General features: G+C 41.6%; 1 protein-coding gene across 3 annotated transcripts in view; it reads right to left on the bottom strand.

Annotated features, from left to right (window-relative positions):
* Window positions 1–5,585: 5,585 nt before the first annotated feature.
* LOC119650325 (opsin Rh3) overlaps window positions 5,586–17,918 on the bottom strand; it is a 66,913-nt gene continuing 54,580 nt past the window's right edge. The window contains exons 2-5 of one of the 3 annotated variants that reach the window (XM_038052981.1): window positions 6,986–7,171; window positions 6,745–6,942; window positions 6,563–6,693; window positions 5,586–6,504 (exon numbers count right to left, since the gene is read on the bottom strand). In XM_038052981.1, coding sequence (XP_037908909.1) covers window positions 5,660–6,504; window positions 6,563–6,693; window positions 6,745–6,942; window positions 6,986–7,125 — 1,314 coding nt within the window. In that variant the 5' untranslated portion in view covers window positions 7,126–7,171 and the 3' untranslated portion in view covers window positions 5,586–5,659. Of the gene's footprint in view, window positions 6,505–6,562; window positions 6,694–6,744; window positions 6,943–6,985; window positions 7,172–17,918 lie in introns of those variants that run through there. The other 2 variants (XM_038052982.1, XM_038052983.1) reach the window with 2 other exon arrangements.

Here is a 17,918-nt window from a genome sequence, read left to right as displayed (position 1 = left end):
CATTAAGAAGACTATACAGACAAGAAAGCGGAATTCCTATAAGCAGTTGAGTCTTGAGGCAAATGCGAACCTGTGGATTGCTGCTTACAAGATTGGAATGAACAAGACTCGTGGACAACCCCAAGCGATGTGCCCACGACTCTTGTTCAAAATATTCACAAACCTTCTCCCACCACAGGGCGAAAGTGGACCTCAGCCAGCGATTCAACAAGACGTCTTCTCAATCCTCGAAGTGACCGAGGGAAAACTATGAGAGGCCTGTGGGCGAATTGGGGATAACAAGGCTCCAGGAGTAGACGGGATTCCGAACAACGTCCTGAAGTTGAAAGAGTACATGATTGAAGGAGTGTTTCCTGTCCAACGGAATAGGCAGAGGTTGTTTCTACTACCGAAGCCCCGAAAACCATCTGGCACACCCTCTTCATATCGCCCTATCTGTCTTTCTAGGGGTGATATACAACAGGCTGCTTCCGTGACATACAACAGGCTGCTTCCGTTATATACAACAAACTGCTTCCGTCCGTCGAGTTACCGGATGGTCTATTGGAGCGGCGGTATGGGATAATCCAATCTGACCTCGGAGGTAGTTAACCAACCAGGGTTGCGAGTAGTGAGATATCCTAAAGTTATGCTATTTCTGCGGTGCTCTGGTTGATAGTGATGGATGAAATGTATGCATATGTGTATTTGGCATAACAAACTACTCACTTTTGTGTGGTATTCATATTTAGTATTTTGGGTTGAAGTAAATTTACACGGAGAAGACAATTTTGAACTACTGCTACTTTATTAGCAATTGTGCGAATTTGATTGGATATATCCTACTTCACATTATACTACAAATGTATATACATAAGTCTATGATAAACTTTAGGGGGTTTCTAGTCAATTTATTAATTTATAATTATTAAATTGATTTTTGGTAGATTTCAGTATGAGAGAATTTTAAAGTCTGGAGACCATATAGAGGCAGGCATGATTTTTTTTTAATTTTTCGATTGGGTAGTTTCTGAAAATGGGTCCATTAAAAAAGTGATCAATTTCTAGCCGTCGCATTCCCAGGCTTTCCAACTAACATCAAAACTAAAATCGGCTTCCGAAAATGCTGGTCGAGACCTTTCATTTGATACCAAACATGACTATACTCCGTGAGAAAAGATGTTACACCTCCTTTTGCATGTATGTAGTTCACTGCCTGCGTGGGCGTTCACAGTTCCCACCTTCTCACCAAATGTAAAATTACTCTCTGATTGAACGGAGCTCTGGATGAGGAATTTAAAGTATTTTTAGGACATTTTCTATTACTTATTATTGGCTCATTTGTAATGATCTTCATTTATTTTATTTTTATTTATGGTTGTCTTTTCAGTATTATGAATTATTTTTTTGTTTCCTTTCATTCATTTTCTCCATTATAGTTAATATTTTTCTTATTTCATATTATTTCTGTTATTTCCACTTTATTTTATTTCATAGGATTTCTATTATTTTGATTTTTCGAGTTCTCACAATCTCGGCAGATGCCGGATTTTACCTAATATTAGCACTAAGTGCCAAGTATTTAGGCTCGAACGATCCTACCTACTTAAAAACTAAACGGGCGCTGGTGGTGGTGACCGGTGGTACGTTAGTGGGGGAATCCGTCGAGAACTCCTGACAACATCGAGCACGTATGCAGAATGGTATATTTCTGCACGATTTGAACCAGACTGTGTGAGAGTCCCAGGATATCAAAGGAAGCCGTGAGGGATTTAGGTACAATGCCTGTAGTCGACAATATTATGGGAAACACAAGCACCCGCCTGAGATGCTAAATTTCTTTGATTTCTCCGTTCAATATTGCTGTTATGGGGAATAGCAACATCAATAATATACGCGGAGCGACCCGTCTTGTCAACTAACAGTACGTCAAGCTTGTTGTGCGGTATGTGGCGATCAGTTAGAACTTGCCGGTCCCAATACATGCTGTAAGCAGAACTATCAAGTACTGCTTGCGGCTCATATCAATAAACTGGACATGGTCCCGTGATTAGCCAATGCTTGTATGCAAGGCTTTGATGGATCACCTTACATACAGCATTATGCCTGGTGATGTATTGCACCGGTGACATAACAGTACAGCCAGAAATGAGATGGTCCAAAGTTTCTAACGCTGACCCACACATTCTGCATTGGTCGTTTTTCACCCGTTGATTCATAATGAGTTTCTTATAAGTTCGGGTGGCGACCACCCCGTCCTGAATGGCACACACGAAGAACTTCATCTCAGCAAAAAGCTCCACAGTACACACCCATCTGTTCGACAAATGCAAATCGACAAACGGCTGTCAAAGACAATTCACGTGTCTACCGTGCATTGCTTTCGCCTTTCATTCATCGATCCGTTCTTGGTCCGATTTCACTCCACTCACAGTCAGTTAGCTCATAGTCTGCCTTACAGACAGCCGCATGCAAGGGGCTCGTCTGCTTTTTGCTGTAAAAATAAGCGCGCAGCGAGTCGACTTGGCGATGATGTTGTGCCGTCACGTCAATTACGCCCCTACCTCCGATGTCACGGGCAGGTTCATCCGCCCCACGGCAGAGTTTGGATGATGCATTTGGAATTTAGACATAGTAGTCGGTATCCGCCGCTGGACATTTTCCAAATCGGTTTTCGTCTATGACTATTTTCCGAATGCATAAGCCAGTGAAGGGATAGCGTATACATTCAATGTACTTATTTTATTCTTCCCCGAGAGATGTGATTTTAGCACCAGCTTTAGCAGAGCATCTTTCAGATCACCAATTCGAGCATGGGTTCCTTGCAGAATTCCTAGGTATTTGTAGAAGCTTGTCTCGGTCATAGCTTCGATGTGGAGGTCACCAATGTTATGTCGGGCATGCGGCTCGTGATGACCATTGCAGATGGCTTGGATTCTGCACTTGTCTAATCCAGACTCCATCCGAATATCACGCAATTCACAACAAACTTCAAGTTGGCCGTCATATTTAATTTCAAAACGATGCCCTCTAGCATCATTCAGTAGCTATCAAAGAGGTCAAATTCCCCTGGAATGGATGCGTCTCCGTATACGGATGGGCTCTGAGATAATAGTGCCCTCAGATGTACGCCTTCCACGACTGTTGCCAAAAACTTGATTATTTTCGGATCAATGCGATTCAGATGTGGGACATCGATTAGGTATGTGGGACGCTGTCGAAAGCCTTGGCATAATCGATATAGCAACTAAAGAGGTTTCCTTTACCTCTAATTGTTTGTCCTACAACTACCGAGTCGATAATGAGTTGCTCTTTGCAACCCCTTGAACCAACTCGGCGCCCTTTCTGCTCCTGTCCTTCTTTCTTATGGATAAGGTAGGTAACCCCGTAGTGAGGAAGGGTGGAATTCATGCCAGATGTTGTGGTATGGCGGGTGCCTTCGGCGGTGATCCACTCAGTATGCTGGGCATACCGTCGTAACCGACTGCATACTACAGAAGGTGTCTGCTTTAGTGTGTTCCGAATTTCAACTATGCGTGTCTCATTGGGAATGGCATAGTTTCTGTAAAACCTCTGCACTTAATTTCTCACCCGTCTGCTGGCATTGCCAGTGCTGATCTGAATCAGTCTAGCAATGTCCTGCCTTAGTGAAGTGAAGAAGCCGAAGTTCCAGACGTCATTTATTATTAGTTCATTTTCATTTCACTCCATTTGATGTTATTTATGTTTTATTTCAAATAATTTTCATTTTAATTTTCATTTATCCTCTTGAATTTTAGTTACACCGTTTTAATTTGATGGCTTCCTTTTTCCGCCGCAAAAGTTTCTTTAGAAAGGGACATCCTCCTATAGAATGGCCTTTAAGGCCGTCTGAGGCAGGAGGAATGATCCATATGATTCATCGGGGATCCTCCCTTTCAATTGCGGCACTCTGGACTGGAGTTTTACCGCTTCACGCTCGCGGTCTAGGCATTCTTTTTTTAATTTACATTCCAGTTTAGCTCGCATCATATTGTTTCGGTAGGCTAGTGCGAATCCCCCTCTTTGTTTATTTCCTAGGATCTGGTGCGGATTACGATAGTTCTTCACTCAAATATACTTACATAGAAACAAACAAAGCCTGTCATACCTGAAGCGCCGAGCTTCCGGTTTCCCACTTGTTGGTACTTTTCCTCCCAGGCAAATCTAAAGACGAGCGACTAAGGTCGGTAGCTCAGTGTAAGAGCAAGCAACTATTATCTTCGGCCAAAGCAACTGAGTTGCTGATTTGCATAACAAATATTGGACACTTAATGCTTCAGTTAGCAATCCCTTTATTTAATTAATAAAATTTTAATGACTTTGTATGGATTTGATGAATGAATTATTTTATTATTATTTCAAATAAATAAATCCTCAATTAACTATTTTCTTAGAAAATTTTATAAAAACAAAATAATTATCAAGTTTCAGTCCAAGTTTCCTTGCAAGAGAATTTCAACCATTGCGTTAGTGAAGGTACGCTGAGGGTAGGCTCTTCGTCTACAATGATGAGCAATTGGCAAGGTGGGACGACCACCTCACCATGATTCTAGGTCGTAAAATCCCGGTGCATTTTTACCTTTTGCGAATGAAACCATCATATGTGAATATGTAGCATTTCTCCAAGTAAAGGCGAAATTATATTTATTAGCAACGCGCTTAAACGGGGTAAAGCCGCCGATCCTGACAATTTCAGTGAGTGCAGCGCCTACAGCTTTTGCAGAGGTGCTACTTCTACCCTTTCGTAAATGCTGGTAATCTGAGATCCTCCTCAATCTTCTTCTTCTTCAACCTTTGTCCCGTTCAGAGGCGGGGTCGACTCGTCTTGATTGCCATTTTACGCGGTTGAAGACCTGACGCGGATAGATTTGCGAAGCTTTCAAATCACCCGGCATATCAGGCCGACATTGGTTTGGTCAGCCTTTTCTTCGATGTTCAGACCAATCTTGCTAAATGAATTTTCATCAGTGCGAATTACATGCCTACATTATCGAAGACGCCTCCCTCGCAATTTCTCTATGGATTTGAGACGTTCGTTGATATACCGATCACAAGCAATTAAATAACGCAGGTCACCATTGGCTGATAGCATTGATCCGAGATATTTAAATCACCCAGTTCTCGGCAGATCATTACCACCCAGTGATAGAGCCTATTTCATTAGGGTCGGTGGTCAAAAATTTTAAACATCGATTTGAACCCATTGAATCGCAAGTTCAAGATTGCACCTGTGCGTCCGTATCCTTGATTAATTTTCTAGCCGCTTATATAATATTTGGCTTCGAAGTCTATGTTTATTCTTTTTTATGTTACTTTTCTTCAAGTCCCTCATATTGCAAGTTAGGTTAATTACGTGTTTACTATTGATACTTTCACGGACGCATTACATTTCCTGCCTGACTGCAATTTATACTACACCACCATTAATTGCATCTAGCGGGTTTGACATGGGTCATGCCTATATTCAGCCCCCCCTGCCTAATATGAAACCTTTTTATATCTGAACCCAAAACTGATAACACGTAGAATGAAATGCAAATTTTCGATGATATGCAAGTGCATCTACTACCGTAAATTGATCACAATAAATGTGCTTTATTTTTTCGAAACACCAATTTGGTACAAGTACAATGTGGTCGTGGACATTGAAAGCTCTACTTTATGTCAAAGTAGTTTTTATAGTTCCTTCTATGGTACTGCTTCGCTCCAGTGCATCTCCTGAAAATGAGGACATTTCTTCCCCTTGGCCCAACACTCGAGGTTCATCTTTCACATCAGGAGCGATACGTCGCCGAGTTGAAGTCTTTGTATAAACCGACGACTGATATGTCGAAGCCCTTTTTAATGTTGATGGTACTCGTCCGCAGAATATCCTGCCCAACTCCATACGAAACCGGGGATGTGTTACCGCATATACGTAAGGATCAATAGCTGCAGCCGATTTACAAAAGAGTGCTGGTATCATTGACCCCAGTGGCGTAATAGCAGTCTCATTCCCTGATATGCCTAGCAGGGCTACAACGGAGTACGGCGTCCAAGCAAGGAACCACAGTCCAATAATTCCAATGATTACAATAGCTAACTTGAATTCCGTTTTGTTTTTATCCTTGCTTGACTGGATACTATTCGCCGATATCACCACTCGAAGAATATACACGTAGCAATATGTTATTATGGAGAAAGGAATGCACCAGGCTGCAATCCAGTAGGCAAACATGAAAATCCTCGCATCACGAGATTTGGAGAGATAGTCGAAACTGCATGTAGTCAGGTACCCCTCAGGAACATAGTGACTTAGGCCAATATCTAACGCGGGAATTATGGCGAAAATAAATGAATAACACCAAACGAAAAGCACCATGAGTCGTGATCGTCGTTTCGTGGTAGACTTCAGTGGATCCAATGGGTACACCACCACATGATATCGGTCAATAGATATTGCAGTAAGTGTAGTTATGGATAAGGTTCCGGTTAGACCGCCAGCAAATCCGTAGAATTTACACCCTGAAAAGAAACAAATCTCTGATTATTTGGGAATCTAGTTGTTGGCTATTCGACCTACATGAATCGCCCAGAGCTGGCCCGCAGTGAAAGCAATTATAAATAGCAATCGGGATTTTGGACATCATGAGGAAGTCACTCACAGCTAAATTTAACACGAGAGTATTCGCGGGAGTTCGAAGAGATTTGCATCTAGCACAAATGAAAAATTATGCAGCCATAAAAAGCCAACTTCTCACTTACCTTAAAAACATGAAAATTACAAATGCATTCCCAGAAAATCCTATTACAAGAAGCAATATGTAAAGTGCGCCTAGAGTATAGTGGGCCCGTTGGCTAGGTGGGTCGAATTTCAGCCAAAAAGGATTGATGAGTTTGATGTATTCCATATCTAAATCGCCTTGAAAGTCCCGAAGGGCTGGATACTGACTATTGAAAAAACTACAACTTTTTCATGAATTTTCTAAAAGAAAAGGTGGGTTACCTAAAGTTAAGGCCTATTGGATCGTCGATTGAAGTGTTGTTAGTGATTATCGGTGTTGACACATTGTCCATTAACGGAATTGTAGCTGTAGGTGTTAGATTTGTCCAGTGATCCATTGTTACTCGTTCATTGTCATGCATTTTACCTGGATATTCCTCCGATTATTTCCAGGACTTTATTTAATGTCTGGAAATAAAACTTCAGTTAATGTCTGGGAATAAAACATGAAAACTATATTTCAATAAGTTTGAGTTCTGTCTAGATAAAGTTATTGCTAATAAGCTAAACGTCACTTCGTTCATTGGACCATTCTGTACATTCTCCATTGCGGAGAAGACTTGAAGTTTCTAACTTTAGCATTTCCTCAACTACATTCTGTAGACACAAGTTCACCTTAATCACATGGCTCAGACCAACTTTTCCTTGAATGTCGGAGTGTCCTGGCGGTCTGTCTTTTCAAATCTGACAGTCATAGTATCACAGTAATGAGAGGTTTTGCAAGAGATCATAGATCATAGGGCTGTGGGCCCATGTCATATCCATTTATGAGTAACTATGTTTATGAGGTCACCATTGATATCGTGCGGGAGTTTCGGCCTTAGAGTTGGAACCGAAGCATAGCGGCGTTTCTTTTTTTTGGCCGAGCTCATTGCATATGTGTTTGTTTGAGGTAAGGGAGAGCAGCAAACGGTCAATCGAATTTAGTTCCTTCGGTTCTACGAGCTCATCAGTACTTCTGGCTGCAGTAACACAAATGGTAGCGCTTCGCTATGTGAAAATTTCGTTGAAAGTGTGTATTTTAAGGCCTTAAAATTTGCCATAGCTAATTCCCTCTACTATTTGCTGGTAGTTTTTCGTCTAAATGGATATAACATATATTTATGCCTTCAATATGTACATTTATCTGAAAGTTAGGAAACACCTATTTGTAGGAATATTTTGAAACGCGCATAGGAAGTTCCACACATAAAATGATCACAAAGCCTTTATACCTGGAGCGCCTAGCTTCCCGTATTCCGACTTATTTCTATGATAACATGGTGTACATTAAACCGCTCTAAGGTTGAGGTTGAACCTCAGAAACAATTAATTTATCTTCCTCTTCCACTAACAATTCGTTGTTTCCAAACTCACTTGGCCTTGCAGAACGTAGTTGTTTTTCGGTCTGTCTTTAGACACACTCATTCGGTTACAGCAATGTCGCCGTAAACAGTACACAAAATTTCGAATTTCGAGCAAGATTAGCATTGTTTCTAGGGAGTACCCCAAACTGCTGGTACAAAGAGACAGCATGGCAATGAAGTTTCATTGCGACAAGTTTTTCACAATGAGAAAGCGGGCGTAGGAATCATTGGTTTAAGGAAAACGTGTTTTCAACCAATGGGTAAGCATATTAGCTTATTCAACCCCCAAAGGAGTTGTGGGGCAGAATATTGCGATTCTAACTGAGGCAAGTGAGCTACACGAACCAGAACCTTTCTGTGTGATTGAAAAGGGGTTTGTGGCTACTACGCTAACGAATGAAGAGGAACGGCTGAGAGAGCTATACTGGGGAATGCGAACTCAAGCGCTCAAAGGATTCCTTAGACGTCACCAATAGAAACCTCAGGATTATAGCATAAATGGTCGTTAGTTATTGAAGGTTAAATTATCGCCTGGCGAATCTAGCGATATTTAGGGACACTGTCTGTAGACTCTGTTTGGAGTGCCATGAAACCTCCATACCTTTCTGGTCTAGTCTCGTCTTCCTAGCGTTCATAGTGAATCCTTTATACCAACTGTTGATCAGTTGCCGCATACTCTGTTGGTAAATTTACCGATAATCGTTTACAAGAACACACTGTCCTCCAAGAATGATGTCAAGGGAAGTTACACTGCGCAGGCTGCATGAAGAATGTCACCGGTAACAACGCGCTTTAAATCTCAAATTTTCGCGTTCCAGCTTAGAGCACGCGAAATACACGCCTTGTTCACCCTGTCGACAGACCTGTCGGAATTGACGAAGCGAAGATAAAGCAAAAATCTAAACTCTGCGCGCTGTCTCACAATGATCCGTAGGGTGTGAATGTATTCAACGCAGGAAGATTCAAAGCGGAAAGTAGCCTGTTGAACAAGTTTCTTGTGTTCTTTGATACGATCCAGGATTATTTTAGCTATTATCTTTAAGACGGAAGAAAGCACACAAATACCCCTCCAAGTGCCACACTCAAGACAGGTGCCTTTCCGATAACAATCATTCTCTTCTTCCGTTACCTGGGAAATATCTTGGATTCTCAGGATTTCCGTACGAATGGAATTAGCAGATCTGCAGAAGCTACAGGTGTAGCGATAACTTACTCCATCTGCATACTCGCCAGTTCAGCGTCTTTGCTGCAGTAGATGGCCGGGATTGTTCCGAACTAGTCATTTCATCCACAAGGGACAGAACTTCACCGTGTGCAATACGGTCCATAACGTGGTGAAGTGTTTTTTATTCGCCTGTTGCTACAAATAGGGAAGACCTTAAGTGTAGTTTTAAGTCCAAATTCACAGGGCACAAGTGCCAGAAACTGTCTCAGAAGATGAATGGCGAATTAGTCACTCTGCCCACAGTATTTGTAGACAGTATGCATATACCACTAGTTTCCGCAAGTAATAATTGACCTTGCAATGACGGGTAAGTATTCTACTATGATCCTAAGATTTTCTCGATAAGGTTTAATTCATCCAGCGAGTGCTTCAATTTATACTTCCTTAAGCCTTCTGAATTGATCCATTCTTGGTGAGTTCACCCATTATAGTTTTCCCAATTGTTTGCCTCCATTATTTATGGCCATAAACCCCTTTCGATTTCACAAAGGAGCTCTGGTCTGTTTAACGCGTTTTTGCTTCTTTGCTGTCCAGCTCATTAGCTGCCTTATTGCGTTATAACCAAAGCGTGCACAGCTTATTGTCTGCCTCTCTGTCTGTCTATTTGTCTTTAACACACATTTTTTCCAAAACGGGTAAAAAGATTCCATTGAAATTTGGTGAACATGAAATTGCACGCATACAGTGGGTTTCATAAATTTACGAGTGGGGCTCCCCAAACATGCAAAGGGGGCATGTAACAATTTTCTTTATCTAATGTCATGTAGGGTATCAAATCAAAGGACTTGATTAGTACTTTCAGAAACTGATATAAGTTTTAACATCAATTACAAAATGCGCGAGTAAGGAGTCAAAATGTGCACACTTAAAGTGAGACAGGATTCAGTTTCGAAAACTTCCCAACCCAAAAATCTCGCAAAATTCAAGGTTGAGGCGGCTATATGAAATCTAGGCCTCAAAATGTGTCCCATTCCAATATCTGCTTAAATAAACTTACTAACAGTATATTATCAACATTTTGAAATTGACTGAAAACCTCCTTAAGTGCATCCTAGAAGTTCCATTGTAGTCGCATAGAGGACAATATTGCGCATAATACTGCCAAGTTCAGTGAGAATCCAGCTGTTTGTATCAAAGTTATAGCAATTCAAACTTATCAATTTCGCGCAAATATATATTTGTGTGTCTGTCACACCCGGTTTATTCGAAAACGGCTGAACCGATTGTCATGAAATTTGATGAGAATGTGTGGTTTGTGAATCTCTTTACATATAGCTAGTTGTGCCGTATTGGGTTGAATTTAAGGGGGGTTCCCAATACACGAGAAGGTACAACACTTTTTTTCACAGTATATAGTCATGTGTGGAATCGAATGAAAGGGTTCAATTAGTACTTTTCTGCAAGAGTCGACGTGACAGTGGGTGGCCGGATTCTAAAAGCTGGTTCTGGCCCCACCATTGTAGATCCAGACCCTTGCCGAGCCAGTCTGTCAGCCTCCTCGTTACCAGCGATGCTTGAGTGCCTCGGCACCCACATCATGAATGTTTCCTTTAGTCGAGTAAGTTTCAGCAGCACCTAATGACAACTCCACACCAACTTGCTTGATATGTCGTTGCCGTTTAGTGCTGATAATGTCGCCTGACTGTCGGAACAGATTCGAATGGTGCGACCCCTCCATTTTTTTCGGAGACATTGTTCTGCTGCCAATGAAATGGTATCTCCGCCTGTAATATATAGTCGTAATTTTTCAAAATTGACAACGTGTTGATCAAGCTCCACCAGCTCCACCTACGGGGAAGGATCACTATCTCGTTAGCATGGTGCTCCGGGCTCGAATAACAACACCGCCCAAAATCCCCTCTGACAATCAGGAGAAAGTTAACACTGAAGCCATCCACAACACAGCAGTCAACAGACATCCTGGAGATGAAGCATCAACAAATGATCTTCACAATCACCTGGAGAACGTTATCATAAATATGGCCACAAACATACTTGAGCATAATGTTGCATTCTCAAAGGACGAGGCACGCGCGGAGACTTATCACGAACCACGCCAAGCGGAGAAGCAACTTCACAGACAGAAAAAGGAAGCCTGGGAGAACATACAGATCTGTGAACTGAAAAGTACAGGGAGCAAAGGCTCTAGGCGCAGAAGTTTTACCAACAAGTCAGCATGATGTAGCCTTACACATCTCGATGCTCATCCTGCCAAAACAAAGAAAGGAATCTGATTTCCGACAGAATGGGCACATTGGAGCGATGAACTTCTCAACAACCAGGACCGGCGAGTTGGAGTTCCGGCCAACTGATCACGATGGATAACATAGTCAGGGTAACACTGTACACGGCCATGGAAGAATTCGGTATCCTGTCGAAATTGATAAGAGTGACTAGACTATTTTGATATGGTAACATAGGGACGCTGCATGTCCTTGTTCGTGGTTCCTGGGTGTACAAAGCAACCGATGAGACCGGTTCTGACTGCTAAATGATTTTTAAAAAAGAATTAAAGAAATATTATTGTACTTCTTTTCCTTCTCAACCCACGCCATTGGTCTAGCTTTCCGTTTTCCGGCTTGTATAAGTAACCAAATCAGTTTTCGGCATTTCTCTCAAAACCATCGTTTTCATTACATATTCACTTATTTCATCAATTTTCATGCTAATATCATATATATGTATATAAACCCAAAACAAATTTAATAAGTCTGGAAATCGGAAGCTGGGCGCTTTAGGTATTAAAGGTTTTCCTATGTGAGGAACGATGAATGCATGGCAGTTCCTCTTGGACATAGTTCAAAATTCAATTGGGCTATATTTTTTTGAAGAACTATTTGTACAAACAATTTGATCTGGAAACCACTGTACTGATAACAGTCAATCTCATTTGCTTCACGTTCGGACTACAGATACAAAGAAGCCGGAATACCGGCGCAGTAAACTCTAGAAATTTGAATTGCAATAATTTTGACGTTAATAACCGGATTTCTATGAAACTAGGCAGTATTATGCGCGATACTGTTCTCTACGCTGCTGCAAAGTTTAGTACTCGTACGGAGGGGGGTTTCAGTCAATTTCCAAAAGTTGATAATATACTATTAGTAAATTTGCTTGAAGCATGAAACGTATTATGAGGCCTAATTTTTTTGAGATTTTCGAGTTGGGTAGTTTCCGAAAATGACTCCTGTCTCATTTTAAGTCTGCACATTTTGACTCTATTGTCACACATTTTGTAATTTACGTCGAAGCACATATCAGTTCCTGAAAATCGGGACTATATTAGGTCAAGAGACATTTTACAGTTCTCCTGGCATATATAGGGAGGTCTGTGACCTCGAAAAGTACAGGAAGCAACCGCACCAGGCGCGGAAGTTTTACCACCAAGTCAGCAGGATGAAGCCTGACAAACTTCAATGCTCATCCTGCCAAGATAAATAGGGAAATCTGATTTCCGACAGAATGGGAGCAATGGGTTGAGTCCTTTGATAAACTGCTTAACAGCCAGAACATCGGCGAGTTGTAGGTCCCGCCAACCGAAGACGACGGACAAATACTGCCACCACCAGGTATAGAAGAAACAGTCTGTGTAATTCATCGGCTTAAAAATCATAAGTCGCCAGAAGCCGATGGAATTACAGCCGAATTGGTTAAATATGGAGGCGGCCAATTACACCAAGTGGTTCATCAACTTGTGCTCAAAGTGTGGGACAGCGAATCAACACCTGACAACTGGCAACGAGGCATTATCTGTCTCATACATAAAAAGGGAGATATCACACAGTCCAGCAATTATAGAGGTGTCACGTTACTGAGTACCATCTAGAAGACATACTGCGCTATCTTGCTAGGCCGGATAGGCCCGTATGCTCAGAACATCATCGGCCCATACCAAAGAGGCTTCATTCCAGGCAAATCAACAACTGATCAGATTTTCTCTTTGCGGCAAGCGATGCAAAATCTGTTGGAATATGGACAACAGTTGCACCATCTATTCATCGACTTTAAAGCCGCCTATGATAGCATAGCCAGGGTAAAACTGTACACGACCATGAGAGAATTCGGTATTCCGATGAAATTGATAAGACTGACAAGGCTGACCCTGACCAATGTGCCAGATAAAAGCAGCAGGGTCACTCTCAAGACCATTCGACATCAAAAACGGTCTGCGACAAGGGGATGCTCTATCATGCGTCCTCTTTAATCTGGCCCTCGAGAAAGTGATCCGTGATGCTGAGGTAAATGCAAGAGGTACGATCCTCTTTAAGTCCACCAAACTACTGGCCTATGCTGATGATATCGACATCATCGGAAGAACCACCCGAGATGTACAAACTGCCTTCATCCAGATCGAGTAGGCGGCAATTGAGGCGAAATCTTGGGCTGCACATCAATGAAGGCAAGACAAAATATATGGTGGCAACGTCAGCACCGAAAACCAACTAATCAACAGCACCTAAGGGGAAGAATAAATATAGGAGACTACAACTTTGAGACCGTTGATAATTTCTCTTATCTAGGGTTGAAAATCACAACCTACATACAGCCTACATAAGGACGAAATCTATGAGCGATACCATGACCGTCAAGTTGTGGATAAAATCCGACTCAATAGGTTGCGGTGGGAGGGTCACTTAATCCGTATGGGTGAGGATAATCCAGCCCGGAAAGTCTATAAGGGCAATATCTATGGTAGAAAAAGAAGACGAGGCAGACCCTGCCTAAAATGGAGCGATGGCGTAAGTCAGGACGCCAGACAGCTTTTAGGGATATCGAATTGGTGGACCTCGGCGCAAAACCGGGATACCTGGAGTTCCTTATTAAGGCAGGTCTAGACCGGATACCGGTTGTTGCGCCGTTGATGATGATGATGATAAGCAAGAAGCGACAATTAACGAAGGATTCTACTCTTCTTTACCCTATGCATACGAGCACATATTTCTTACGCTTCGACTTTAACGCACTTTCTGGAACCGATTAACGTGATAAGTCGAGGTATGCTTGTAATTATATGTAAAGTTCTGTTATCAGGTGTAAAGACAACATTTTTATCTTATGAGAGAGTAAACAAAACAAACAGATCAATTCACAATATCCAGATGCAATAAATTGATGAACTAGTTAACAATCATTTTTTATATTTTATATTCAATTTCCTCCGGATGCCATTGATAGGATTTCAACTATTCTCCAGTAAACGTCGCAAATATAAATTTATTATATTCTTTACTTCGCAAACCTCTTTCAGGGATAACAAATTTAATATAAATTCTCAAGTCATCAGCCCCATGTTTGTTAGCTTGACATATGTTCCAGCAATATGGACGTGGATGCTATAATATTTCACTTCGTAAAAGCCTGCATATATCAGGGTGAAACATTCTGAAGCCGATCCCCCCTCCGAGTTTTTAAACGCGAAAATCCCCGCATTTTTCAGTTGCAGTAGATTGACCCGCATTCAACCGTATGAAATCCTCATGAAGCATAGCATGCCATGAATGAATCTTTGTATCTTCATGTAGGAGGGAAGCATTCAGGACTACCGGAAACTCTTATCATAACAAGTTCAAATCTTATTGAGGAAATTTAGCACAAATAACACAATAGCCAGGAAGGATGAAACTTTTGATTAACGGATGGTAGGGTGGGAAAGTATTGAATATAATGTCTGAGTTAGAAATGGAGGGTGTTTTATGAATTATACATTTATACGTTTTGGTTCCCTGGGAATGTGCACATGTGAATAGCATTGGTACGTCTTATTCTCGTGAATTTTGCAACACTTTTCTAAAGACTTACAATCCTGCTTGCTACGAAAAGGTAATTCTTATCTGACAATATTATGAACGGAATTTTCATGCTGCGTTAACATTCTTCAAAAAATATTCGGGAGTTCTCTTTAGGAGGCTGGAATCTTGGGGGTGCCAGATTCCTTGCTAATTACAGCTGTTTCTTGACATGAATAATAATCATGTTTAGAAGTGTCCAAAAAATAAACGAGGAACCTTGATTCATCTGGAAAACTTTAGGCGACCGTGACAGCTTGTGGTAATTGAAAGTACATACAACATCGAAATCGCAATTCGTAAGGAAACTTGACGAGCATTGCTCCGCTTACTGCGACCATCTACTTTGTTGGAATCTAGGGAGACCATTTATGCAGGTTTGCGCAGGCAACGCATTAAGAAAGTAAATCGCTAAGTCACTCCTTCGGAGGAGTCGGCAGGTGGAATATCGTACCACCCCTGGTTGAACTCTATTCATCGAGTGTTTCCCATATATGTAGGAGTACGTGACTGTATAGTGTGCAGCGCACGTAACAAAATCGCGTCACACTGCAAGCAACAGGTTGGGCACAATAGTTCTTTAAGGACGCGGTGCGACTTTCCTTTAACAGAGCAACAGGTTCAATACTCTTCACTGACAGGCTGAATCCCCCAATGAGACTTGGAATGAATTCCAAAACGCATTTGTGGAATTTTCAAAAATCTGCCCTTTGCCTAGATCGGCTATTCCCCGATTTTATAAATTTTAATGAATCGTGGAATCTGAGAATAGCTCGTATGGCCATCCCGATTGACTATGACTAATCACGAAAGTTTCTGTTTTTGTTGTAAAATTCTACATCTCTTAGATGTTACATAATTCAGGTATAGATTAACCTTACAAGTTGAAGTAACATCGAAAAATGACTTCATAAAAATGTCGTCTGCATTGTCAAACGAAGGTCAATAAAGGAACAAGTCGGAATACCAAAAGCTGGTCCTTCGGGTATGAAGGTTTTGTGTTCATCTTGTGTGAGAAAATTTCTGCGCACATTGTTCCATTCATATATGGTTAAAAATAGATATTATGCGCACCCTAAACAAAGTAACATTGCCTTTTACCGAATACTGTACATATACATGCATTTATATAAATTAATCATTTCCATGTTTCCGATATACTTCGTACGCAAAAGCATTCATATGTATGTACATATTAATTACGAATATTCAATATCGCTCCTTGATTGTACAAATATATTTATCTAAATTAGACACTATGCCGAAGCTTCATTAGCATATATATATAAAGATATACATATGCATGTTTCGAGTAATTGATATTGAAATATAAGTGATTAGGAAACTAAAACGAAATGTTTGCCTGAGACCCCTTATTCGTATGAGTTCATTTTGCTTTGGAATTAACCTATACCCTCTATAACTTTGTTAAGAATAGTTGGATTTCCTCCAAACTTCTCAAATGCTAGCCTTTATGTGCTAAATTTTGTACTTCTAGTATGATCTTAAGCGGGGTTTCCGGCTAAATTTGTAAAGTATGGAAATATACGATTATTAATTTTATTTGTGTCCGGATAGCTGGTGCGGTTAGAGCACAAGGCTGCCGTATGGATGCGGTTCAAATCTCACTGGTGGCAGTGGGGTTTGTATCGTGATTTGACGTTGGATACCAGTCGACTCAGCTATGAATGAGTACCTGAGTCAAATCAGGGTAATTATCTTGGGTGCAATGCTGACCACGTTGCCTTCTATAGGGTACTGTAATCATATGGTGTACTGTTACGGTCTTGAATGAAGTGCTCTAAAATACGCCAATGATTATTATTTCCGAGTTATCACAATCTCGGCAGATGCCGGATTTTACCTAACACTAGCACTAAGTGCCAAGCATTTAGGCTCGGACGATCCTACCTACTTAAAAACTAAAGGGGCACTGGTGGTGGTGGCCGGTGGTAGGTCAGTGGGAGAATCCGTCGAGTACTCCCCGCAACATCGAGCACGTATGCAGAATGGTGTACTTCTGCAAGGTTTGAACCAGACTGTGCGAAAGTCCCAGGACATCAAGGGAAGCCGTGAGGGATTTAGGTACAATACCTGTAGCTGACAATATTATGGGAACTACAACCACCCGCTCGAGACGCCAAATTTCTTTGATTTCCCGAGCCATTGGCTCATAGTGCACCTTCTTCTCCACGTATTTCCTTTCAATGTTGCTATTATGGGGGATAGCAACATCAATAATATACGCGGAGCGACCCGTCTTGTCAACTAACAGTACGTCAGGCTTGTTGTGTGCTGTATGGCGATCAGTCAGAACTTGCCGGTCCCAATACATGCTGTAAGCAGAACTATCAAGTACTGCTTGCGGCTCATATCGGTAAACCGGACATGTCCCCGTGATCAGCCCATGCTTATATGCAAGGTTTTGATGGATAACCTTACATACAGCATTATGCCTGGTGATGTATTGCACCGGTGCCATAACAGTACAGCCAGAAATGAGATGGTCCAACGTCTCTAACGCCGAACCACACATTCTGCACTGGTCGTTCTCCACCCGTTCTTTCATGATGAGCTTTTTATAAGCTCGGGTGGCGACCACGCCCTCCTGAATGGCACACATGAACCCCTCCGTCTCAGCAAAGAGCTCCCCAGCACACAGCCATCTGTTCGACAGATGCAAATCGACAAATGGCTGCCAAAGACAATTCAGGTGTTTACCGTGCATTGCCTTCGACTTCCATTCCTCGATCCGCTCCTGGTCCGACTTCACCCCACTCAGAGGATTGAAGGATCGA

The sequence above is a fragment of the Hermetia illucens genome, chromosome 2, assembly GCF_905115235.1.
Source record: "Hermetia illucens chromosome 2, iHerIll2.2.curated.20191125, whole genome shotgun sequence".
Classification (NCBI taxonomy): Eukaryota; Metazoa; Arthropoda; class Insecta; order Diptera; family Stratiomyidae; genus Hermetia; species Hermetia illucens.
Note: the sequence above shows the minus strand (reverse complement) of the source record. Positions and strands in the feature narration are given on the sequence as shown.